At 61.9% G+C, this 13151-nt stretch overlaps 5 protein-coding genes across 5 annotated transcripts; 2 read left to right on the top strand and 3 right to left on the bottom strand.

Moving 5' to 3' along the window:
• Nucleotides 1-733: 733 nt before the first annotated feature.
• Nucleotides 734-1585, bottom strand: CHLRE_06g266650v5 (uncharacterized protein). The gene has a single exon (XM_001696487.2). It carries the CDS (start codon nt 1457-1459, stop codon nt 1052-1054), a length of 408 nt encoding a protein of 135 aa, XP_001696539.1. The 5' UTR covers nt 1460-1585; the 3' UTR covers nt 734-1051.
• A 110-nt stretch (nt 1586-1695) lies between these two features.
• On the top strand, nt 1696-2631 carry CHLRE_06g266600v5 (uncharacterized protein). The gene has a single exon (XM_043062871.1). The coding sequence runs from the start codon at nt 1723-1725 to the stop codon at nt 2032-2034; it is 312 nt and encodes a 103-aa protein (XP_042923577.1). The 5' UTR covers nt 1696-1722; the 3' UTR covers nt 2035-2631.
• Nucleotides 2632-2735: 104 nt separating this feature from the next.
• Nucleotides 2736-4235, bottom strand: CHLRE_06g266550v5 (uncharacterized protein). The gene is made up of 3 exons (XM_001696488.2): nt 4073-4235; nt 3320-3989; nt 2736-2996 (listed from the first exon to the last, which is right to left on the bottom strand). The coding sequence occupies exons 1-3, from the start codon at nt 4129-4131 to the stop codon at nt 2907-2909; spliced, it is 819 nt and encodes a 272-aa protein (XP_001696540.1). The 5' UTR covers nt 4132-4235; the 3' UTR covers nt 2736-2906.
• A 160-nt stretch (nt 4236-4395) lies between these two features.
• CHLRE_06g266500v5 (uncharacterized protein) lies at nt 4396-9031 on the top strand. Its single transcript, XM_043062870.1, has 10 exons — nt 4396-4699; nt 4833-4909; nt 5050-5221; nt 5697-5887; nt 6194-6277; nt 6637-6824; nt 7170-7303; nt 7468-7515; nt 7798-7947; nt 8208-9031. The coding sequence occupies exons 1-10, from the start codon at nt 4520-4522 to the stop codon at nt 8430-8432; spliced, it is 1449 nt and encodes a 482-aa protein (XP_042923576.1). The 5' UTR covers nt 4396-4519; the 3' UTR covers nt 8433-9031.
• Nucleotides 9032-10099: 1068 nt separating this feature from the next.
• Nucleotides 10100-12695, bottom strand: CHLRE_06g266450v5 (uncharacterized protein). The gene is made up of 4 exons (XM_001696489.3): nt 12240-12695; nt 11940-12062; nt 11428-11754; nt 10100-11190 (listed from the first exon to the last, which is right to left on the bottom strand). Exons 1-4 carry the CDS (start codon nt 12309-12311, stop codon nt 10591-10593), a joined length of 1122 nt encoding a protein of 373 aa, XP_001696541.2. The 5' UTR covers nt 12312-12695; the 3' UTR covers nt 10100-10590.
• Between the last annotated feature and the right edge of the window lie 456 nt (nt 12696-13151).

Below are 13151 nucleotides of genomic sequence, written 5' to 3'. Positions count from 1 at the left end.
CGGCCACTGCGGCCGCGAGCATGCCTAGCCTCGGTGACGTCGTGGAGTGGGGAGCGGGAGGCCAGCTCCCGCCAGCCCGCGGCGCCACACGCACGAACACACTAGAGCATGTCCAGCAGTTCGGGGGGTTCGCTGCCTTCTAGTGCTCCACAACCGACGCCCGCCGACTTGACCCCATGCAGCCGATGACTCCTTATAAGTTTCTCGACGACCACAGCCTCGCTCTCTTTTCCCGCAATCATTAGTGGGCCGGGACTGGGATGCGTGTTCTAGCTTGCTTGCTGCACGCCGCCCTTAACATCGCTGTCGCCATTTTCCCTGCTCGTGACACTTTCTTGCTGCCGCCCTGTGCCTGCAATTCCTCTATCACCCGTAGGTGAGCTCGACTACGAACAGCGGGCGGGAATCAGGGCATTAGGCGTGCTGGGTCACCGTTGTAGCGCGCCCAGGGCGCGGCGCATACAATGCATATGGGTGCCACTCGGGGTCAGGTCGTTCGTCGATCGCCCGAGGGGGGGTTCCAGGCTTTTTGCGGGTAAGTATGACTACCGGGGTCGACGCGGCTACAAGACGCTCGGTATCGGTAGGTATCCGTAAGTAACTCCGTCGCGCCGTCTGGGCGGGCTTCGTTTTGTTGTTTTCTTTTCAACACACACACACACACACACAGCGAATCCTTGGTATTGCAGGGAGAAGGGGCAGCTTGGCGGGAGCTTGGGAAGCCGGTAAAGCAGAGAGCTGAAGTGACTGGAACCGGGTGAAACACAAAGGGTCACAGCTGGTAGCGGGCTGACAACGACCTAGCTCGCAGACATTCCCGCCCACCCCTGCGAGGCTCAGGCACGAGGCTCAGGTACGAGGCTCAGGCACGGTCTGGTCCATATGCATCAAACTGAACTACCGCCCGGACCCACCAGGAGATGACCATGACACATGTGAAAAGAGCTACAAAGTACCGTATGCGTGAGGTGGTGTTGAGAAACACCGAGTTTTGTTGAGTGGTAGAGCACCACCCCTGCAAGGCGCAAACCTGACGGTCTGGGCAGCACGCTTACGCGCGCTCGCCACGGATGCGGCGGGCCAGCTGGATGTCCTTGGGCATGATGGTCACGCGCTTGGCGTGGATGGCGCACAGGTTGGTGTCCTCGAACAGGCCCACCAGGTAGGCCTCGGCGGCCTCCTGCAGCGCCAGCACGGCCTGGCTCTGGAAGCGCAGGTCGGTCTTGAAGTCCTGGGCGATCTCACGCACCAGGCGCTGGAACGGCAGCTTTCGGATCAGCAGCTCAGTCGATTTCTGGTACTTGCGGATCTCGCGCAGCGCCACGGTACCGGGGCGGTAGCGATGAGGCTTCTTCACACCGCCGGTGGCGGGGGTTTTGCGAGCGGCCTTGGTGGCCAACTGCTTGCGGGGCGCCTTGCCGCCGGTGGACTTGCGGGCAGTCTGCTTGGTGCGGGCCATTTTTGCTCTGAAGTACTTGAGTGATGATGTAATAGTGATTGAGTGGGTGCTCAAGCTACTTATGTCACAGCTGCCGACCGATGCATGGGGCTCGGGCTGGCCCAGCTGAGGCGGTGGAGTCAACGCATGGTCAACGCGGCTCAGACTGGCCAACGACCGGAAGTCGTTGCCCTGCCCCCGCGCCCGATAAATTGGCTCTGAACTCCACTGGTCATCAACTCACAGCTTTCTTTCATCTTTTAACTTCAGCAACTCATCTGAAAATGTCCGGACGTGGCAAGGGCGGCAAGGGCCTGGGCAAGGGCGGTGCCAAGCGCCACCGCAAGGTGCTTCGCGACAACATCCAGGGCATTACCAAGCCCGCTATCCGCCGTCTGGCTCGTCGTGGCGGTGTGAAGCGTATCAGCGGCCTGATCTACGAGGAGACCCGCACGGTGCTCAAGACCTTCCTGGAGAACGTCATCCGCGACTCGGTCACCTACACCGAGCACGCTCGCCGCAAGACCGTGACTGCTATGGACGTGGTGTACGCCCTGAAGCGCCAGGGCCGCACCCTGTACGGCTTCGGTGGTTAAGCGGCTTCTGCGCTGCTGCTGCGAAGCTCGGCCGGCGTCTGTGGGAGCGCACGGATCCATCGTGACTTGCCCACCACTGGCTGCCTGCCTCTTCATCCAAACTCGGTGTTTCTCAACACCACCATGCTCGCATTATAGTTTCCGCAAATTGTTTGGGTGTCGTCTTCGCCATACGCTGTGAAGCGGGGCGCCTGGCGCCATAAGTGGGGAGGAGGGGGTTTTGCACAAGGGGAAGAGAGTGCGGATGCACGGAACACTGGCATTGAATTGCAACACCTAGTCGGACCGTGCCGACGTCGCCGGTAAACGCTAGGCTGGATTGGTGGAGCGACATGTTGGGTTGGTATGGGACAGAGTGAGTGACCGGTTGGGACTTGGGAATGGCGAAGTCGATCAGGTTGGGTTTGGTGAAGGACACGCCTGGTCCGCTGGTTGGACAATGTTCTGCCGGGGCACTCGAGTGCCCGCCCGCCGGTCTAAGCTGTGTCACTGGATTGTTGCTGGGGCGACCCGCTGCTCCAGCTCCGAACCGCGCAACAGGCAGCTGACTTGGTGGGTAGGGCGCCCGCAGGATGTAGGCTGAAGGCATCTTCTCCCTGGTGCTGGCGTGAGCGCTGACACACACCGCACATGCGTGCACGTAATTATGCAAAAGGCGTGAGACGCAGCTCGACACTGCCCGGGCCATGGGTGCAGGACGGGTCCATGACAACTTACAGCCTCTGGGCCCTCCTCGTTTGTGGAGTTTGGCCCCTCCGAGCGTCGTTTCACTCACGCTGCAGGGCCTCCGCAGTTCACGCCATGTCCACGATTAACCCGCTCAGTGCTCAGCGTGCGTGCGCGGGAATTACACGCACCCGTATCTGCTAAACTCAGATGCGGGGTCCGGTTGTGGTGCACCCAACGCCCTCCCAGCGCATGCCCACATCGTCCGCCCCATCAATGCCAATCATTTCTGAGTCCTGCGAGCAAGGGTAAACAGATTGGACGGGCTCACGGGCTGTGTACAGCAACGACCGTAGCAGGTAGGGAGCTCAATGGGCATGCATGACGCAAACGTGGTCCCCATATGTGGCGCACGGCCTGCAATGCCAGGTGTGACAACAAGCACGCGTCCGCACGTGCACCCAGAGCACCCCCCCGACAATTCCTTGACTATTGGGACCTATTTCATCGGGCTCAGGCACACAGACACACACACACACAAACACACACACACACACACACACACACACACACACACACACACAAACACACACCGCAGGCCCACATCCGCTCCACTTACCCACTGGCCCCCTCCGTCGGCCCAGTGGTTGTAGCGGCTGCTCGTCTCAATGCGCGCACGGACCTCGCGTATCTCCTGCAGCCGCGCGCTGTCAAGGCCGGCGCGCTTCATGGCGGCACGCTTGCTGGAGCCGCCGAGCACCACCACAGGCCGGTCCTGAACCTGCCCCTGACCCTGACCCTTAAGCTGCTGTTCCTGCTCATGCTGGTGCTCAGGCTCGTCGTCCACAGGCTCGGCGTTGCGGCGGTAGCACTCCCAATAGCGCTCGCCTGCATGCCCAGGACGCTGGCGATGCGGACCTGTTGCTTCCAGGCCTAAGCTGCTGTTTGCGCCTGTATTGCCGGTGCGGTTGTGGCCAGAAGCGGCGAATGGCTGGGGTACAGGCTGTGTGTTGGGTGTCGGCACTGTGCCTGTGGTGCTGGGGATTGCGCCCTGGCGTGCACGAGACCACTTGCTGTCTGCTGAGGCAGCTCCTCTGCTGGGCGGCTTCGCCTCCAGGACACGTAGCAATGCCGCACGAGGAACAGCAGTTTGGGATGAGGAGGAAGGCTGCCGGCTACTGCCATTCAGCAGTTTCAGCAGCCCACCACCGCCGCCACCGGGCGCAGATGCACTTCCAGGCTGGCCCTTGCTGACGTACCCAGTGTCTCCTTTGAAGCTGGATACGTCCCTGCGTACAGGAGTAGTAGGGGCAATGTTAATCATGTTCCCGAGTGACGACGGCTGGACGAAGGCACGCAGCTCCGCTCCTACCTGTTCTCCTCAGCTGGCGGTGAGCGCTTTTTGACAAACTTGCTAATATCTCGCTGCATATTTCTGATGAACACTGCCTACGGTATGCTTCTTCTGCAAGCCCAAGTGACAGGCGCCTGGCGGTCACATTTGCAGTTGTAGTTGCAAATTCGATAAGCGCGTGTTTGTCATGCAATGCTCATAGTACTGTAAATACTGTAGCGCGGCGGGGAGGCTCAAAATTTTGCAGCAGGTTTTGGATCCAGCGCGGAAACAATCGCTGAAGACCTGGCCCTAGGAGCGCTCTCCCTGTAGGATATCGAGTTCACTCGCCAGCCCCAGTAAATTAAACGCTCAAGTACGGTACAACTTCAAAGGCCACGCAGCTGACTCTCGCATGGCGCCACGACGAGGCTCCCATTTCCTTGCACCTGAACGTTGCTCGCCGTTAGCCAACCTTTAGTAACTATGACGGTACCGGCGACGTCAGCAGGGGAGCCGGCCCAGGGCGGGAAGCGGCCACTGCACAAACGCAAGTACCGGCCCCTCGACGTCAAGACCTGGTATGAGGGCTCGCTTCGCCTCATCGGCTGGATTCTGGTCATCTGCCTCGCGGTGCTCACGGCCGGCCTTTGGTTGTCATATGAGGTGAGATGAGGGCAGGCGGCAGACCGGGGACACTGCGACCCCACGCTGTGACCCTAGGGCAGTCCCAAATCCACACGCATAAAGCTTACACGGTTATGGTGTATCCCGTATCGCGCTGCGCCGCAAACCGCAGCTGTTTGTGCTCAATAAGCACGACACGGACTTTCGTGACATCTACTTCGACCAGCGCATCACCAACAACATCAACAAGTGAGCGGATTCAGGCTAGTGTGGACGTGCCCTATCACTCCGGCGCGTGTGCCCGCCTCACTCCCTATCAAACCCTAACACTTCTGCCCCCTTCCCCTCCTCCCAATCCTACACGCCCGCCCCCGCTTCTATCTTTACAGCATAGGACACAAGAACTTCCTGCTCGCGGAGTATTGCTGCAACCGCGACCCGGTGCACTTCCCCTACAGCTGCGATGAGTTTGCGCCAGACCAGTACAGCGCAGCGGCGCCGTACTGCAAGCCGCTCATCATGCTGGAGTGCACCGACATACGCGGCGCCGCCTGCAACGCGGTGAGGGCTGAGCAGGGGGGAGGGGGCTGAGTGGAGGTCTGGGGAGGGAGGGAAGGAGGGAGGGCGGAAGGGAGGGAGGAGGGAGGGAGGGAGGGAGGGAGGGAGGGAGGGAGGGAGGGAGGGAGGGAGGGAGGGAGGGAGGGAGGGAGGGAGGGAGGGAGGGAGGGAAGGCGGGAGCGGGGCGGGGCGGAGCGGGCCGGGGCATGGAGGGGCGTCAGGAATGGACGGGGGGCCTGGAGGGCTGCCTGCAATGCACGCGGACAGGAACGCAGCAGCAGTAGCCAAGCTGGTGTCACCGCCTGTCGACATATCTGAAACAGGCAAGGGGGCTCGAGCACACTTAATCGGGAGCTTACGTTGCCGTTTTCTTATGTTTCGGAACTTCACGCCGGTAACACCCCGGCCCCGGAACCCTGCCCGCTGACACGCTGTGTCCCACTCCACTTGCCAACACGAACAACACGCACGCACACAGACTCGGCAGGTGCTGTACGGTGCGGTGGGGCTGGCCATAGTCAACGACCGCGCGGTGTACTTGAACTGCACGGCGGGGGGCCGTGTGCGTGTGGGCGCCGCGGCGGTGGCGGTGGGCCGCCCCATCACGCTGGTGGCCTACTACCAGCAGGCGGCCACCGGGGCCACGCTGGTCATCCAGAGCCCCTTCAAGTGGGTGGCGCTCTGAGGAGGGGCGAGGGTGGGGCTGGGTTGGTGAGGCGTTGGCGTAGGTGTGCGTGTGGGGCGTGGGTGTGGGTGCGACCTTTTGGGGGGCGGGAGGTGTGGACTGCAGCGGGTTGCAGGGCGGACGGCGTGTGGCGTCGGGTTATGGCAATCGTATGATCTTTTGAGGCAGTGTGAGCTACTTGTTGACGTCCTCGTGTCCTTGCAGCTATCCATGTACCGCTTCGCTCCCTCGCCCTTCCCATGTTCCCGCACCTTCACTCCTGCCACCTCACCTCCCCTCACGCTGCGCAGCATCAACGCCACGGAGGTGTACCAGTTTGTAGACCAGGTGGCCGCCTCGGTGCCGGCAGCAGACGTCGACTACGTGCAGCCCAGGTGCGGGGCGGGGCCGGCGCGGCGCCTCTGCCTCCCTTTTACAAATGGGGATAAGCTGGAAGAGGAGGAGGAGGAGGAGGAGGCGGGGAAGCTGGGGGTTGACTTCGGCACTGCGCGAGCCTTACCCCCATACACCGTACATAAGCTCATGTAGCTCCTTCCTCGCACCTCACTGTCCCTCCGCGCACCACACGGCCGTGCTCACCCTGCTACCCCGCCTTGTCCCCAACGTCCCCAACCACCTCCCCAACCTCACACCATCTCCTCCAGCACCGACTCCCCAACCTCACACCACTTCACCAACCTCACATCACCTCACCAGCCTCACACCACCACCTCCACCCCCACCTCCCCCGCAGTACGCGGCTGAGCGGCACGCTGTCGCTGGAGGGCGTGCCCGCCTCCGCCGTGCTGGCGCTCTACCACGACGACGCCCGGCGGCTGCGCGCGCCGCCGCCCTGGAAGTCCGTATCCAACCTGTGGCCCTGGCCCGGCATGAACGCGCGTTGCCCCAACACCGGCGTCAACAACGCCTATTACTTACTGGGTATGTGGGTGGGTTGCAGATACCAGCCCAAAGTAAACCGAACCCAATGCGATGAGGAAAGCGTGGCCTACGCATTGACAACGGAGTGGCCCGCGACAATACGGTAGTCCCCATCCCCGAAATGCACTGAGTTCTGGGGTGCTGGGGTGGTTGGTTGGGGTGCTGGGGCGGGCGGGTGGACTGGTGAGTGCAAGACAGGAGGGTAGCACCGGAAGCACATCAAGACGCAAAAGCGCACATGCCGTCTGTGCCTGCCGCTGCCCCGTCTTAAGGCCACGCCTCGCCCCCGCCTCGGCCCCTGCTGCACGCCCCGTTCGCTCCCGCGCCCCCGCACCCCCCCTGCAGGCGAGGCGCTGGTGATGATCCCTCGCTTCGCGCTGTCGCGGCCCGCGGACACGCTGCTGACCCTGGGCGCCGGCAACGACACGCTGCTGGTGCCGGCCTGGCAGGTGGTGGCAGTGGACAGCGACAACCAGACGGTGAGGGGCAAGCAGAGGCAGGGAGGGTACTGTGGGCTATGGGGCTTGGGCTCCGGATTGGCATGGAGCAGATGGCTTCGTGCCTGTGTACCTGTGTTGCTGATGCTGCTTACGAGAACTGCGGTGATGCGGATGCTGGTGTTTGTGGATGTTTGGTGCTGCAGGTGGGCATGTCCACGGATGTGGAGGTCAGCTTTCTGTCCGCGGTGCAGGTGTGTGCGGGACGGGGAGAGGCATGCGGGGTCGCGGGACTGTAATGGAGTGTGCAGACGGTACATCGGTATCAAACGTACAGTCGACATCGAGACGGCACTTACAAGCACGGTGCTGTGCAGCCGGGCACAGCGTGTTACGAACAGTGCATTTCTACACACACGCACACACATTCACACACAATCACGTCTGGCTGGGCTACATTTTGTTGTATTCCCAAAACATTCACACACATTCACCCTGTGCTTTCCTAACGCACACGCACGTGGCTCTCTCTGCAGGTGTCTCTGGGCCAGGTGTCGCTGCTGGGCGCCTGCGACGGCTGGCGCTTCAGCCCGCAGGCCCAAGACATCAGCTACACCTACGTGCCCTACTGGACCGGGCCCATCGCGGAGCTCCAAGACGGAACCACCTTTGGCCCCTTCGTGCAGGTGCGCAGCGGCTGCCCAGGCGTGGCGTGGAGTAGGGGAACAAGGGGCCGCGCGAGGGGCGCGGTTAATGGGCTGCAGCCGGACACAGCGGATACCCACTCGACGTACCATGCGTCGAACCACACAGCGCACGCACGCACATACACACACACACACACACACACACGCACAAACGGCACAAACGGCACAAAGCACGGTACTACCGCATATGCCTACTCGAGCACGAAACAAACGCGAAACTTATGGACACGCGTACGCAGGTGGTGGCGCTGAACGTGCTGGACGTGAACGGGCCGCGCTTCTTTGAGCTGCCGTACTACGGCGGCATGTGGTACATCTGGAACGCCTTCTTCATGACCTTCATCTGGCTGGTGTCCAACAGCCTCATGCTGTTCATCATCATCCTGGTGTGGTGGAACGTGCGCTCCAACCAGGGCCTGCCGCCCATCATCTACCGCTACATGCAGAAGTACAGGGGCTGGTAGGGGTGTGGTGGCGGCAGGAGGAGGAGGAGGAGGGCGGATGGGTGGTATGGTAGGTGCGTGGGGCACGGTGAGGGGAAATGGCCGTTGTGGAGGTGTGTCTGCAATGTGCTTGGTGCCGGTAATGTTCAGTGTTGGGTGCGGCGCGATGTGTGCTGCGGTGCACCACGTCAGTGCACCACGCAATGCCGCCGTTGCGACTGGGAGGGAGGGAGGGATTGAGAGCCATGTGTGAGGGCCCTGGCGGTCCCTGACGAGGAACAACATTGCGCAACGGCCATGCGTGTTGCAGGATGAGCGTGAAATTAGCGTGATAGGGCCGTGACCTGTTCTGGCATCCGTTCATGTGCATGGTTACGGCTGCAGAAGACGAGTCTGACTGTGTGGAAGACACTTGACCTCGAGGAACCGTGAGCTGGCTGGTGTGACCGTCCGTGACAGTCCGCTGGCGACGGTACTGGGACACGCATGTGTTCGAAGCGATTGATGGGTCAGGTGTTGTGTTGTACGCACGCATGACAGTAGGCTTTTAGAGTGTACGCTTGCAGCCCAGTCGGTTTGCCCTGAGGAGGCAAGTGGGCGTTAACCACCGACTGCTTCACTACCGCATCACGCATGCGGTATCCACATCCTCGTCCGAGCTCATCAGCCTCCTCGGAAACGGCAAAGGAAGGAGTCAGCCTGCATCACGCCCACGCAGCCTGCACAGACCGCCTGTCTGCGCCTTCATTTCGCTAGCTGCTCATACAGTGACGCGGAGAGGTGTCGCCCTGTCTTCCAGATGCCCAGACACGACCTAGCCAGCTGAAAGCAACAGCTCTATGACCTGCTACCTGAGACAGTGACTCTCAACAGCCTGATCGGCAGCATGAGAGTGACTTAAGAGCACACACCTGCAAGGCCACCATCGGCGCACCCACGCGATCAGCGACAACAGACAGCCCAGGAAAGCCTAACAACCTGCACCACCCGAACGCGCGAGTCCTGCAACCGCATACCCGCCGTCCCTTCTGCCTCCGCCTTGGGCCTGCCAGCACGGCACATGCGATTGCGATATGGTAAGATGACTACGGTAGTCTCATAACGCACTGCAGTGGCCCATCGCCCATCGCACGGAGGCGGCCCGTCGAAGGCCGAAACGCTAACCCCCGCACGCCCCGCACACCTCACTCCTGCATACTTAGGGCCACCCTGGTGAATGTGCACTGCGTTGGCGGGCGCAGTTTCAAATCAGCAAGAACTCTGGGTGGGTCTGGTCAGGGGTGTAGCACCCCTGGGTCTGGTGCAAGAATGCCTCCGTGCCCCAACCAATCTCAGTTTGGGCTCTCTGGAACACACGCGCACGGTTCCCGAGCAAAGGCCCCGCCAAGATGTCGCCGGTGCGCCACCAGTCCACCACCAGGCCACCACCATCTGCAGCATCAGCGCAGCCGCCGCGCGGCCGCGCCCCGACTATTCGACATGTCTATTACGCCCCGCGGCATCCAGCCCTGCCGCCGAGGCCGTAACCCGCAAGAGCTGCACCTGGTGAACAGGCGTGCTGGAGGCGAAGGAGGAGGAAGCTGCCGGCTGCACGACCCCCTCAATAGCTCAACCCCCTGTTTGGTACCGTAGCGCAATGCAACACTGCGAGCGAGACGGCGGGCACAGAGAATCGACAGATGGAAGTGTGACACCAGGTGTTACATTGCAACTTTGCGCGACTGCGCCTCCTGATGCAGCAGAGAGCGCTGCGCTCGCCCCCAGATGATATGCACAGAACTTATCCTCATGCATGCTCAGGAACGAGGAGCCCGCCATGTGTGTTTGCCCTCCCGGGCTCACTTCGTCTCCACGTACCCTGACACACGCACGCCAGCTCTAAACCATAAATGCGTGCAATGAGGCAGCCTTGTTCTTTCCGTCCCACACTTTGTATTGTACATCGCATCTCAGCCTACATGGGCTGTGCATGTTGAAAAACAGTCCTGGCGCATCGCCGTCTCACTGCGCATGCGCCGTTGCCCATATCCTCAGTCCGTTCTGTCAATGCCCGCGCTCACCACATGTTGCAATGCATCGGATCCACGCCTTGCGAAACAGCATGCAAGCCTTAACATGCATCAAGTCCTCCACCCCGATGGCCCTCTCTTGCATGCGGCCCAAGCTGCTGCAGGCTATCTTACTCGTTCAGCCACCAGTGTGCCAGCGCCTCCTTGGCGCTGGGGCGGTCGGAGGGCGAGGGGGCCAGTAGCTGCGCGCACAGGTCGCGGCAGCCCTCGGGCACCCACTCGTCCAGGTCATCCTCAAACTGCGAGTACGCCACGAGCCGCCCTGCCTCAACGCAGAACTGAGCTGCATCTGCTAGCAGCAGCCCCACCGACGCCATGTCAATCATGCGGCTCAGCCCACACGCCGGCGTGCCCCCGGCCAGGTGCACGCGCTGTTCGGGTGCCGCTGTCAGCCAGGAGCCCCCGATAGCGCCGCGGATCAGCATGCCCTCGCTGTCGGTAGGCTCGGCCGTCCCCATGTCGCCCAGCACAAAGTGGATGGCGCCATCGCTGGCGCTCAGGTCGACGAACACGTTGTCACCCTTAATGTCGCCGTGACACATGTTGTTGTTGTGCATGGCATCCACCGCCGTGAGCACCGAGACGGCCAGCTGCTTGAGGAGCGGAGTGGACAGTATGGTGTGGGGCTTGGGGGCCTTGGCCCGCTTGCTCTTCTTGACCTTCTTGAGCACCCCGCTGCGCCTGTCCACGTCCACGCAGTGCACCAGCATCTGGGAACGGGGGGGGGGATAGATGGAGTAATGTAAGAGTGGCGCGGCGCCAGCCAGCTATGGAGGCAGCCATCAGCGGCAAAAGAAAGGGTTGCCAAGCTTGCCAACCCGACCTGACTCTGTCCGTGTTGACAGAGACATGCAGATGGCCCCCACGGCCCCACCCCATCCACGCGTGCTGCCCGCGCGCACATGCAACTGCACCCTGGGCCACGCTCTGAATACCGCCGAACTTACCAGGTAGTCAGACAGGGGCATGCCCGGCACGTAGGAGAGCAGCAGCTCATGTGGGTCGTCATCCGTCTGCGGCTCCGTATAGCCCAACAGCTGCACGGCGCTGGCGCAGCCCGCTGCTGCGCGCGTGCCCGCCACCTCCTGCTGCAGTAGCTCGGTACGTGACACGCCGTCGGTGCGGCGGAAGATCTCCTTGCGCACAGCCTGCATGACGCCGCCGCCGGGAAGCGGGATGCTCACCACGTCAACGCGCCCACAGCCACCTTTGCCAAGCTCCTTTACAGGTTCGCAGCGCTCGAGGCCGCGGCGGGCCAGGTACGTGGCGAGACTCTGCATCAGGGGGGGAGCGAGGCGGAGCGGCACAGCACGCGCGGATGAGGCAGACTTGTAAAGACAACAGAAAGTCAGGGCCCAGGAGGGCCCAAGCTCCCAGGCGATGCGCAACACACGAACAGCGTACCCAGCCTGGGCCAGTCCAGCCACCCAGCCCACGCCCAACGGCTTCGCTTACTCACCTCGAACACCTCCTGCACCTCCTCCACCTGCACTTCCTCCACTTCCTGGCTGTTCTCTACGCCGTTCTCGCCTAGAAGGCGCTCTTCGCGATGGCCCTTGTCCGCGCACAGGCATGTGGGCTTCTGCTTCGATCGGTGGGCGGGCGTAAGGATACGTGTAGGCCGTGCGTCAAGGTCAAGTAGCGTGGCCGCGTCAACCGCTAGGCCCCGGTAAGCAGCCAACCCCATCTTCCCCACGCAGTCGCACGAGCGGTATCATCCATGCTCTACTTTGAACGAAGCAGGGCCAAGGTCGCTCACCGTCGATGCAACCTCCGAGGGGATGGCGTCCAGCACAGGCGGACTAGAAGTGCTTGCGGTCGTGCAAGGCATCTGCTCGTTTTCGCGACACACGAGGTTGAGGACCTGGTCGCGACGGTGGCGCAGTCCGAGAAGTAAGAGGCCCCCACCGAACGCCAGGCCCAGGCTGGCAGCAGTCGCGAGGGCTCTGATACGTTCTGACATATAGCGTGTGTCGCGGGGCAGACTCATCGACGTGTTAGGCTCAAGGAGGCAGCGCAAAAGGTCACCTGACCGAGTCTGTCCGCTATCGCGCTGTACTGTACTGAAGCCCAGATTGCAGCCTGAGAGATTGAGGTTGCTCAAGTTTAACTTTACAGCTTGTATGGATTGTGCTTGCAATTTGGGAAAGCTGTCTGAAGCAAGGGCGATGAGGCGACGAGCTCGCACACCTTTCCTATGCCAGAAGGGCACAGGCCACTGCGAGTTGGTAAGATAACTAGTCTCATAACGCAATGCTGTGGCCCATCGCCCACGGAGGCGGCTCGTCAAAGATGGAAGCGCTAACGCCCCGCACGCCCCGCACACGCCACCTCGGCATGCTTAGGACCATCCGGGTGAATGTGCAATGCGGTGGCAGGTGCAGTTCCAATTCAGCAACAACTCAAGGGTGGGCTGGGTGTAAGGATGCCTCCGCGCTCCAGCCAAGCGTACCGTGGGAACACACGTGCACGGTTCCCGTGCAAGGGCCCGCCAAGATGTCGTCGGTGCGCCACCAGTCCACTACCGCCTGCCGCATCAGCGCAGCCGCCGCGAGGCCGCGCCCCGCCTGTTCAAGCATTTCTATCACGCCCCGCCGCATCCAGTCCTGCTACAGAGGCCGCAACCCGCAGGAGATGCACCTGGTGGCCCGGCGTGCTGGAGGAGCGGCAG

Source organism: Chlamydomonas reinhardtii, chromosome 6 (genome assembly GCF_000002595.2).
Source record: "Chlamydomonas reinhardtii strain CC-503 cw92 mt+ chromosome 6, whole genome shotgun sequence".
In the NCBI taxonomy this organism is placed as follows: domain Eukaryota; kingdom Viridiplantae; phylum Chlorophyta; class Chlorophyceae; order Chlamydomonadales; family Chlamydomonadaceae; genus Chlamydomonas; species Chlamydomonas reinhardtii.
Note: the sequence above shows the minus strand (reverse complement) of the source record. Positions and strands in the feature narration are given on the sequence as shown.